We start from the raw sequence: 12,391 nt of genomic DNA on the forward strand, positions 1-12,391 counted from the left end.
ATAAACACTTAAGGAGTCCTACTTGCCCTTATGTTGGATGCTGTTTTGACTGGTACAGCTAGCATCACAGACTGAAAATATAAGGCAACCTGACCCATTTTCTGTAAATACTGTAAGTGCTGTAACTGCAAAGTAACTGTGTGAAATACCTTTGATGCAAGAACTTTTTGGAATAGTGGCAGTAAGTATTTACACATTCCTGATTTAGAGGGTGAAGCGAAAGTATATAACCTGCAATGGGATCCTAAACAAATTTACTCAGAAGTAATTTCCGCTGCCCTGGAAAAGACCCTGATGTTGGGAAAGATGGAGGGCACAAGGAGAAGGGGACGGCAGAGGATGAGATGGCTGGACAGTGTTCTCGAAGCTACCAGCATGAGTTTGACCAAACTGCGGGAGGCAGTGGAAGACAGGAGTGCCTGGCATGCTCTGGTCCATTGGGTCACGAAGAGTCGGACACGACTAAATGACAACAATTTCCGCTGTCATAGAATGGTAGAGTTGGAAGAGACCACAAGGGCCATCGAGTCCAACCCCCTGCCAAGCAGGAAACACCATCAGAGCACTCCTGACATATGGTTGTCAAGCCTCTGCTTGAAGACCTCCAAAGAAGGAGACTGTGTTCAAATGGATTTACTCCCAGGTAATTGTGTACAGGATTTCTGCCTGACATTTATGCAGACTGATTAATTTTTGGATTTTTGTATGAAGATACCTTTATGTCGTCCTCTGTGATGTAACCAGCTTGTACCACCCACCATGGCTCTATTGCAATCTCAACTGGCTTCGTGGGTAGCAGATCACGGGCAGTTTTCCTTCTGAAGAATTTCTGAAGGGGTACAGTCCATTCGTGAGAGACAACAAGGAAGTAACCATATTACTATCTTATAAAGCAGAAGTAACTAACAAATGCTCATATTTCTGGATATGGCACACTCAGGTCTTTAACCCTCCTGAACAATGTACCATAACAAGGATGGAGAGGGGAACTGTGCCACTTTTCATCATTAATCCTGAGAATCAGGTTGTGCAATCAATAAACTTACAGACTTCTTCGCTGCATTTTTAATAAAAAATATGCAGGATAAAATTAAGACTGTTAGATTCTAGAAAGATAAGTTTCAGTTCTGTTTTTTGCTTGTATTTCTCTCTCTCTCTCTCTCTCTCTCTCTCTCTCACACACACACACACACACACACACACACACAAACTCCAAGGGGAGAGGAAAGGTATTTGTAAAAAAAAAAAAAAGCAGTTATTTGCATTTCTGCAATATCAAGGTTAAGCTCACATAATGCACACTAGGGTAAGGATGCCATGATGGATGACACAATTCTAGACATGTAATGGATGCCAGGCACTCAGTTATCACTGTTTACAATGCCAGCTCTAAGCAGCTGCACATAAATCTCTGGGCACAATTCATGGATTTGCTTTTGCTCTATAAAGACCTCAATGCCCTTGGATTAACATTTCTAGCGGGTTGTTTTCTTCCGCTATGTTTCATCATATCCTGCAAACTCAGGTGAGAACAGCTTGCTATATACTATCCATGTATCCAGCACACAGAACAGGGATACACTGAATGAGATGAGATGACAGCTTGGCACTGATAATTTACAAAAGCCTGCAGAACATCCATTTAATGACGAAGATGATGATGATGATGAAGAAGAAGAAGAAGAAGAAGAGGAGGAGGAGGAGGAGGAGTTTGGACATGATATTCCACCTTTCACTCCCCTTAAGGAGTCTGAAAGCGGCTAACAATCTCTTTTCCCTTCCTCCCCCACAACAAACACTCTGTGAGGTGAGTGGGGCTGAGAGATTTCAGAGAAGTGTGACTAGCCCAAGGTCACCCAGCAGCTGCATGTGGAGGAGCGGGGAAGCGAACCCGGTTCACCAGAGTCCACCGCTCTTAATCACTACACCACGCTGGCTCTCTGGTAACATTCAGATCGAATTACTGCAATATGTTATACATGCCTTTTAAAACTGCTTGAAAACTGCAGTTAGCTCAGAATACAGCAGCTTTTGCCAGTCCCAATTCAACTGGTTCCTTTCAGAGCACAGCTCAAAAGTGCTAATGCTAAATCAGGGATGGGGAATCTGTGGCTCCATAGATGATGCTGGACACCAGCTCCCATCATCCCTGACCTTTCACCACATGAACTGGAGCTAATGGGAGTTTGAGTCCAATGACATCCGGAGGACCAAAGGCTGGCTTTTCCCCGCCTGCATTTCCTGTGTACTCATCTCTTCAACAGAGGCTCTTCTTTGGGCTCTCCCAGCTTCTGAAGCAAAGATGTGCATATTTATGATGCATAACCTCCGGCACCCGGAAATAACATCTTTTATACACTGTGTACCATTTTCTATTACAGAGGATGTTAAGCTTGAGACTAAGGCAATCCAGAAGGGTTTTTGGAGATCAGTGGCACAAACAACCCATTATGCCAGATTACAAAGATTATGGAAGGTGCCATTGGGTTTTGCTCCCCTCAGTATACGACTAGTTAATTTTTCTGCTAGGGCTGCAACCCACACTTTGGACAACCAAACTTGGTCCAAATACTAGATCACATAGAAGAGAGGAGGGAGAGAGGGAGGGGAACTGTGAACACCTACTTTGGATGATCTACACTGGTTCATTAGGTCAATGTACTGGTTTCTTCCTATGCCAAGAAGTCTCAGGCCTGAGGGGAAAAGGAAGTTTTTAAGTCCCTCAAAACAGAGTTATACTTATAAAACTATTCTGAGCCAAAGGAACATTATTGCATAATACTGCTTTCATATGTTGCTTTGCAGACAAACAGCAGAATTTTCAGAAAGGCTGGTAGATGCACCATCTGTGAGAAGATAAATTAGAAGCCTGCCACTTACTATTCAATTGGATATACTCATCCGGGCAGGCACAAGAGACAGGGCCTATTACGTGGTGGCCCCCAGATTATGGTCCTCCCCTTTAATATCCACACCACAGATTTTTTAAAAGGTTTTAAAACATGGCCTTTTTCAAAGCATCTTTTCTTAAATCGGTTATTTTTTCTTCCAATTGGTTTTTAACTGGCCTTTTTAATAACTCCATTGCACTTCTATAGTACTGTGAGTCATCTTGGATGTGTTACGCCCCCAAATGGGGCATATAAATGATTTTATAAAGAAAGATAGACATCTAAATATTTTTCATGTATTCTCTACAAGCATGCATATTGTCCTGAGCTATCATCTTATCACACATTTACATCATACAGTTTCAGCCCTAAATAACTTCATCCTTGACTCAAAAGATGCCTTGAAATTCCATCCAAAGCACCCTCACAAATGGAAACATTAGATTAACTTGAAACATAAACTGCTTCCTCTTAAGCCCTATGCAGCCCTGAGGATTCAGACAATGCATGCCCTTGTTACCGTTTTTATCAAAGGCAACCCATAATCTTAGGGGCCTATGGCAAGATATGCCAGGATGAGCAGCTTAGGATGCAGAGGTCGCCAGCTCAGTCATGCTCAGCTGGCATAAAGTCCCCAGCCCCAGAAAAGCAGCATGAACTTGCTCATCCTGGCTCAGCCTGAGTCGAGGCTAGTGTAGGCCCTAAAAAAGGAAGGTGTTATAGGGGCATGGTGGAGGCAGGATGGGGTGCGGTGGGGGACTTAAGATGGACCCTGACTCTGTGCAACTCAACCTTGTGTTCTGGCAAAAAGGGTAAGGGAGCCCTGACCATTAGGTCCAGTTGTGACCAACTCTGGGGTTGCGGCGCTCATCTTGCTTTATTGGCCGAGGGAGCTGGCGTACAGCTTCCGGGTCATGTGGCCAGCAGGACAAATCCGCTTCTGGCGAACCAGAGCAGCACACGGAAATGCCATTTACCTTCCCACCGGAGTGGTACCTATTTATCTACTTGCACTTTGTCGTGCTTTCGAACTGCTAGGTAGGCAGGAGCAGGGACCGAGCAACGGGAGCTCACCCCATCACGGGGATTCAAACCGCCGACCTTTGGATCATCAAGCCCTAGGCTCTGTGGTTTAACCCACAGCGCCACCCACATCCCTAACAAAAAAAGGCAAAAAGGGTAGTGTAAATCAAATACTATTTTAAAGTCTTGTTCTTCCTCTGACAGACTTGGGCCAGCTCAGCCAGCAGCGGTCTTCCTCTTGAATGGCAGGTGGATCTGGCGTAACTTAACGTCAGCTTGTTTAATGTGTCTTGTGTATAGGATCGCTCTCTTAGCCGTTGTATTGGAACTGTGGGCTTTAGATCTGCATTTGGTACAGCGAGAAGGGGTTATTTATGTCACCATTTGGTCTGCCTCTGTAATAACACCGTCAAAAGTGACAACTGGAAGATGGGTAGCCTCAGAAGTGAGCAACTCATCAGAAGTTATCACTGTCTCCCTCCTGTAGCTGAAAGGCCAGCAATTCAGAAAACCAAGTTAATGGGAAGGATAAAGACATTATAATTTACACACTGGTTCACTTACTCCCAAGAATTACTGTGCCAACAGCTATCTCTGTTAAAGCTAATATGCTGCACTGCTAAATGGGTAAAGTGGAACGATTTTAAGTTATGTAAATGCAATTCTTATGGCCTATTGCTGAGGCAACAAGTAATTATTAGAAAAGCACATGCTTAACTTGTGGGTTAGTGTTTTATTTCAATAACTGGTTTGGGGTAATTTTTTTCCATCAGTATCTTTTTTTGTTCTCTTTTCAAACATCAGGCATGTAATCCCCACAATTAAACAAACGTTACAACTTCAAAAAGGAATTGTCATGCAGCTGTGCTTTTAAAACTAGACTTCCTTAAAACATGTTTTCCAAATGGAAATTTGTTTAGCTTGTGGAAGCAGAATGAAATCTTATACTTACAGTCTGCAGCAGTAAAGTTGGGCAAACAATCGTAGCTTTTTTCACTGTTCATTATATCCTTTACAAAGGAAAAGGAAAAGTTGCAGTGTCAGCTTGACTCACTGTACTTCTTCATTTCACAACTGTGCACTGATGCTACATCAGTAAATATTTGAAAACTACTTTGCACCCAAACCCCAGTTTATGGAGGCTTTGTGTTCCTCCATTAGCTTGTTTGTTTGTTTGGTTTGTTTGCTTGCTTGCTTGCCGGGGAGGGGAAAGGAGAGGAAATGGAAGTCCATTGGATGTAACCTAGTGAAAACAAAATTCTAACTCAAGGACCTAAAATAAGATGCACAAAATGAAGTAGATTTTAGGAAAAACTACAACCAGATCTAGATATGCACAGAGTGTGTGCTATCCATTTCAACTGAGAAAAATGATGTGAACAAAACAGTAATGCATTTCAGGGCTTCCCTCACCAAAATACATTTGGAGACGGGAGGGGGAGCAAAGAGAGTGAAAAATGGGGGTGGAATTGTAGTGCTCCATTTCTACAATGGCACAGGTCCCATGCTCAGAACAGATTGCTGGATTGAGGCAAAGGAAGCATGTGAACCTCACGATCCTCACGCCACTGATTTTGGAGCTGCCCTGCATAAATTCCAACGGATCTCTACCGGTGTTCCAAGGACATAGTGTACATAGGTTTTCCCCTTTCTATTTCACCTTTGCAAACACCTTGGGAGGGCTTGCCCAAAGTCACCCAGTAAACTTCATGGGTGAATATGAAAACATGTACCCATTATGCACTAGCTCTGGGATTATTCCAGTTTGGTGATTATGGTAGATATACTTTAGCCAAGACATTAGATGCTACAGTCATCACCAGCAACAGAAAGAGACAGGACTAATGGATTATTCTCTTCCGTGGTATCTTTAAAGGTCTTTAGTTCAACACATAGGGGTAATCCTAGACCCAGTCACCTTGCAACGTAGCAAAAGGTTGTAACGGAAATGCATTTGAAGAACGGCAGACCAAGAATAAATCACCTCCCTGAGCTCACTGAAGGAAGGACTGGAGATAATAAATATAACAGCAGCTCCACTTGCTCCATGCAAAATGCTGCTTTAGCAATACCAGTAACCAAGTGTGCTCTACTGCAGTCTAAGAATGGAAGCAAAAATGGCCTATTTTTGTGGAATTCAGTGGCAAAACTCTCACTAGAAGCAGCAGGGCACAAACTACACATTACCAGCAATTATCAATCAAATCTGGATCACGCTACACATTGTTTCTCCCATATGTTGAGAGGTGACTCAAGCGCTGTTTGCTGCTTTCTCTGAATACAAGTTTGCAAGCTCCTTCATCAGAGTAATTTGGCTGCAAGCCCAAAATGCCACTGCAAATGGTGACTGCGTTTCCTGCCTCTGATTACCAACAGCAGCCTGGCAAAAAGCTAACAATAATGGGCATGTGGCTCCAGCTGGCGGGCATCATGTTACGCTGAAACGCCACAAACTCCTGGGACACACAAAATGCCTTGTTTAAGCATTTATCTAAACTCACCTCCATTATTCCTGTGTAATACGAAAAGGGGGTTATCCTCAAGCCTTTCACCATGATGTCAGACAAGTGGTATGGGTATAACATGAGGTGCTCTCTACTGTATTTCAACAGTTCCTCGTAGTATCTGCGCTCATCTTTTTTGACATGCTTGACTGGGAGAGTAAAGAAGGGTCAGCAGGTTGTAACAACAGTCTCCACAAATCAGTCAGAAATGCTATGAATTTTACGGGGTGTGAACTTGGGACAGGTTCCAGAGCAAAGCTGAAGCTCCATTTGCAGAGAGATTTGGAGCATGCTCTGTGTAGCCACACAGAAGGGGTGGGGGGAGAGAACACAAAGAGAGGAAGCTATTCAAGTATGCTGCACTTCATGGCACACAAAAGAGAGGACATCCTATGCCACATACTATTCCTAAGTACAAATGCAGTATCATTATTTGATACCGAGTTAGTTCCCAACAATCCAGTCTGAAAAAGAAGGCAGCCAACTAGCAAAGCTCTTGAAGTACAGTGGTACCTCGGGTTAAGTACTTAATTCGTTCCGGAGGGCCGTTCTTAACCTGAAACTGTTCTTAACCTGAAGCACCACTTTAGCTAATGGGGCCCCCTCCTGCTGCCGCGCCGCCAGAGCACAATTTCTGTTCTCATCCTGAAGCAAAGTTCTTAACCCAAGGTACCACTGTATGTCCATTTTGTAATAAGGAACTTGGAATGAGCTTGTACGGGGCTGCTGGGCAGCCTGTGGCATGGGGAATGGTCCTATGCAATCTTCCAGACACTTCCTGAAGCTGCCCTGTTCATCCATCTCATCAGTGTCCCCCTTTCCCCTGTTAATTTCCTTCTTATTTTTCTTGGCACTTTAAAGTGTTTATTAATACAATTAATACAAAAATGATCAGTAGTGGTAGTACAATTTTGCTGAGGACAGGTTTCTCTGATGTAGCTGTTACATATGACAATATCTGTTTTCAAATGCCCTTTCCCCCACTCTGTTTCTCTACTCACCTAAGTTATTTCGGTACCGTAGCTGATTGCGAATACTATAGAGCACAACCTGCTTTTCATAGTCTCGCTGTGAGTTTCCAAGCCCCTACAAGACAAAGTATAGAAAGTTAACAAAACGAGTAAGGGAGAAATCCCGTACACAAGAAGCTGGCATAGAACAGACTGGTGTAATTTAACCTGGTGTAAAGTTACACCAGATCCACACTCCAGTCAGCAGTCGGGCTACCGCTGGCTGAGTCAGCCTAAGCCTAGCAGAGAAAAAACAAGCCTTTAAAATAGTGTTTAGAGTTGTACCACCCTTTCTACCATCTTAACTTATGCCAAGTCACATGACAGAGCTGCACAGGCTTAGGATCTTTGCTTTCTGGTCCCACACACAGAACATTCCTTTTCCAGGGTTTACACTGGATTAAGATCTGCTGGGCTTGGCTCAGGTAATTGAGGCCTGGCTGAGCCAGGATCAGCTCACATACCTACATCTGAGCCAAGGATGAGGGAGTTAAGCCAGCTCAGCTGCAGATGTGCTGGGTCCTAACCTCCTCATCCTGGTCGATCTTGAGTGCTGGACCAGTTGTTGATCCTCAGCCCAATAGATAAATTTACAGCTCAGGCTTTCTGAAAGTTGAACTATAAGATTACCCTTCAAGAGTTTTATCAAGCAACTTGGCTTAGACCAACAACTAAGTGTTAGATGAATCATCTGACCTATACACATAAAACTGGTCCTTTTGTAGTTCTACGGATAATTAACCAACACAAATCAATACAAAGCTCCTGCAAGAAACTAGGAAGTACATTAGCCTTGTAAATAAGCCCACAAAAAGTGATCTGCCTGGAAAAAGAATATACTAGCCTGCCGGGGACTGGCAAACGAGACACAGAGAGGACCATCCCACCAGCAGATTTGTGTAGGTGCCTATGGCCTTAATACACCATCATTTCCCTAATGCAGGAGTAGAGAACCTGTGGTCCTCCAGATATTACTGGACTACAACACCAATCATCCCTGACCAATGGCCACACTGGTTGGGACTGATGGGAGTTGGGGTCGAGCAACACCTGGAGAGCTACAGCTTCCTCATTCCTACCCTAATGTGACATGGGAAGAGCGCTGCTTTGCCCTCACATAATTGGTATTTGAACTTTCCACACCACTGCTTTTTCCTTTTATATTGTGCCTGTAAGATTGTGAGTATCTGGTCAGATTGCCTCGTATTTTAATCTCAATACAGCATATCAAACATTTCAGGCAAACTACAAGTGATAGATAACAATGTTTTCCTATGTGTGGCTTTTGAGGGAGGTCAGAGGCATCCTGTAGATCAGTGGAAGATCCCATGTTTAGCAGAAATAAGCTCACATGTTCAGCCACTGGCATCACAAGCTAAAAACACCTCCAGCACGATGGCCTGGGAAAATTTGGGAAACGGCTGCCAGCCAATCAAAAGGAAAATACAGAGCTAGATGTGCTAAGGCTCTATATCACAAGACAACTTCATATGTTCATATGCCGCTTATTCTCATAAAAACCAGCGTAAAGCAATTCGAGTGTTGCCGTAGACCACACGCATCTTCAATTCTTCACTTTCTATGGGTGTTCACTAGCCTACGTCACAGGACATTCCTGAAGAAAAAAAGTGTGCCCCCCGATCTCTCTGGAGGAAAGCTTGGCTTAAAATAAACAGGTACAACAGAACAATAGCATTAGACTACAGCAGGGTGCAGACTTCAGAACCTTGGTATTCAACTAAGTAACTCAGATCAGACCAACTGAAATTAATGGACCTAACTCAGTAATGCTTATTAATTTCAATGCGTTTACTTTGAATAAAACTTTAAAAAATGCTCAAAATCCTATGTCAACCAACTGGGGTCAGCTAAAGGGGGGAACTGAACATGCACTAAAAATCAAGGAACAGGTTGTCCCTCAGCACGCACCAGAAATTTGCTTTTAGCATTTGAATGGAGTTCACTGCACTTTCACACAAAAATCCACTTCTACCTTTCCTCTCCAAGGTTTCTTCACTTCAGCAACCTAATTTAGAGCCTTGTTGTTGCAAATGCTTTAAAAAATGGAAAATTCCGTATTGGCATGGTTCCCACATATTACCTAGGTAAATAGAAGTAATATCAGACCTCCAGCCACACATGCTTACTTAGGGAGGGGCTATGTCACAGATAGTTGAAGCCTTGGCAATGCATCCACTGATTCAATTATTTGACAATGTCTCCGCTAAGTTTTCCTTCTTATGTGACTGATGTATGCATCTACTGTAATACACGACAGGGTTAGCTGAAGTTGATCAATGCCATTTTATTACAATACCAATGATATGTGCTACAAAAAAGGACGAAAGGAAACACTTTCAGATCTACTGCAAAAGATCTACTAGTGCTGTAGATCAGTGTTTCCCAACCACTGTTCCGCGGCACACTAGTGTGCCGCAAGATGTTGCCTGGTGTGCCGCGAGATGTTGCCTGGAGGGAGGTGGGCGAGTCCGGCAGCGAGAGGTGGGGCGGCGGCGGCGAGGAGCCAAGCCGCGCTCTCCTTCCTGCCTCGCTTTGCTGCCTCCTCCCCCCCCCCACCCCAAAGCTTCACGGGGCTGTAATGGTGGTGTGCCTCAAGATTTTTTTCATCAAACAAGTGTGCCTTTGCCCAAAAAAGGTTGGGAAACACTGCTGTAGATCCTCATCTACCTTCTGTTAAGCCCATGTTCAAATTAACCATAACATGCATACAACTGCCTGCAGGAAAAATGTGGTTGGCTGGCCCTGAAAAGTTGCAGAAGTTTGAGCAGGTGAGGGTGGGCCAAAGTTCAACAAGCTTGACAACAAACATTGACTTGGCAGTACCTGTCCTAATACTGGGGAAGAGGAGAAAATGGTGAAGAAAAGTTAGCATTTTAGTCTTATTGGGTTGTTTTATTTACTGCATTTTGTGGCACATCTAACATTATGAATGCATATTGGATACAGATGTACAGGGGCCAACTTGAATAAATACTGGGGGGAGGCCAGATAAGTCTTGCCACGCATAATCATTCACATGACACAGTGCACACACACCATTTAAATGGGAATGCCCAACAACTTGGTGGGGTCCGGTCCCCTCAAATATTTTATCGTGGAGGTCGAAGCCCCCACAGCCCCTAGAAGTTGGCTCCTATTGCAATGTTGCATCCACATGAAAGACAGTAGTGCAGAGATGCTTTTAGCTAACTAACAAATGAACAAACAAGTACCCGGGAGGAAAAAGTTTCTACACACCAGGTGTGAAAAGGGTAATTTGAAGTAGATCAGCCCGCTCCCCATTCCCCCAATTTCAATGCTTAAATGAATTAAACGTTGGGGTAACTAGCAATGGACTTAGAATCACAGAACTGTGGAGCTGGAAGGTTCCACGAGGGTCATCTAGTCCAACCCCCTGCAATGCAGGAACTCAACTAAATCATACATGACAGATGGCCATCCAATCTCTGCTTAAAAAACCTCCAAGGAAGCAGAACCTACCACCTCACCTGGGAGTTTGTTCCACTGTCCAAAAGTCCCCACCCTGATGTTTAGTAGGAATTCCTTTGCTTGTACAGTGGTACCTCGGGTTACATACGATTCAGGTTAAATGCGCTTCAGGTTACAGACTCCGCTAACCCGGAAATAGTGCTTCAAGTTAAGAATTTTGCTTCAGAACAGAAATCGCACAGCAGCAGTACAGTGGTACCTTGGATTAAGTACGTAATTCGTTCCGGAGGTCCGTACTTAACCTGAAACTGTTCTTAACCTGGAGTACCACTTCAGCTAATGGGGCCTCCTGCTGCCGCTGCTGCACAATTTCTGTTCTCATCCTGAAGCAAAGTTCTTAACCCGAGGTGCTATTTCTGGGTTAGCGGAGTCTGTAACCTGAAGCGTCTGTAACCCAAGGTGCCACTGTAACATGAAACCCACTAGCCTCGGGAGCAGAAGAGAGCTGGGTTCAAGTTCTGCTGCTCAAAACATAAAAAACCCGAATGGGCTTAGCAGGGGACTCAAGCCTTCGCCCTTGGCGGAACCTCGGACTTTTTAGCAAAGCACGAAAATGGAGCCTGAAGTCACCTATCCGACCCCGCTTTTACTGGAGAGCAGACCCACTGAAATCAACGGGCTCGTCCCAAGTTGGGTCCATTGCCCGCCCCCGTCTCGCTCTGAAGCGAGATCCCACGGAGTTCCTGCTACCCAGAAGGGGAAGCGAAAGTGTTGGCTGAGGTGTCTGCCGATGGCCATTGGCGGGTACGGCAAGCCAAAGGGGTCAGTTATAATAGGGAGAGCGCTAAGAACCGCTTTTCTACAGGTGCCGGGAGGGGTCAGTCCGTACCTGCTTGACGCTGGCGGGGAGGCGGGCCCAGGGGTAGTTGTGGCGAATGTGGAACTCCACGTCCACATTCATGGCAGGCTCCCCCGGGTGGGGTGGGGTGGGAAGGGTCGGGGGCGGCGGTTGGCGGCGCCCCCCGCCCCTCACACAGCCTCAGCCCCCGGTTCTTGAGGAGCGACGCGGCGGCGGCCCAAAGCTGGACCTTCGCTCAAGCCGCTCTCTCGCCTCTCCTCCTCCTCCCTCTCGTCTCCTCACAGCGCGCTTCCGCGTTACGGGCTCCGGGAGCCCCGCCCCTCTGCGCGACGTCGCTTCCGGTCCCCGCGGGCGGGAGGAGCCTCGGAGAGCCGAGGGAGTAGAACGCTCCTAAGAACCAATGGGATCGTCCTCTCCTCCTCCTCCTCCCTCTTCCTTCCTTTCTAAATCAGTACGCCAGAAATGTGAGGGCGGGGCTGGGGGTTTTTAAAGCCGCGGACGCTCGACGTCACGGGCGCGTCGCTTTTGCGTCTCCGCTGCAGGCCGCTGTGAAACTACAAGCCCCATGGTGCTTTGCGGGAAACGGCCTTTTTTCCGTTGTGACGTAACAGTTGGCCGCGTGGCTGAAGGGTTCGCCTGAGGGAACAAGGCCAC

The 12,391-nt window shown here is 45.4% G+C and overlaps 1 protein-coding gene across 1 annotated transcript in view; it reads right to left on the bottom strand.

Moving 5' to 3' along the window:
* Window positions 1-12,135, bottom strand: part of FAM91A1 (family with sequence similarity 91 member A1) — a 36,194-nt gene extending 24,059 nt beyond the window's left edge. Inside the window, exons 1-6 of the mRNA XM_082235572.1 lie at window positions 11,768-12,135; window positions 7,420-7,504; window positions 6,416-6,567; window positions 4,867-4,924; window positions 2,626-2,693; window positions 716-829 (exon numbers count right to left, since the gene is read on the bottom strand). Of these exons, the coding sequence (XP_082091698.1) occupies window positions 716-829; window positions 2,626-2,693; window positions 4,867-4,924; window positions 6,416-6,567; window positions 7,420-7,504; window positions 11,768-11,839 (549 nt within the window). The 5' untranslated portion in view covers window positions 11,840-12,135. The remainder of the gene's footprint in view (window positions 1-715; window positions 830-2,625; window positions 2,694-4,866; window positions 4,925-6,415; window positions 6,568-7,419; window positions 7,505-11,767) is intronic.
* Between the last annotated feature and the right edge of the window lie 256 nt (window positions 12,136-12,391).

Source organism: Podarcis vaucheri, assembly GCF_965113315.1.
Source record: "Podarcis vaucheri genome assembly, chromosome: 8".
Classification (NCBI taxonomy): Eukaryota; Metazoa; Chordata; class Lepidosauria; order Squamata; family Lacertidae; genus Podarcis; species Podarcis vaucheri.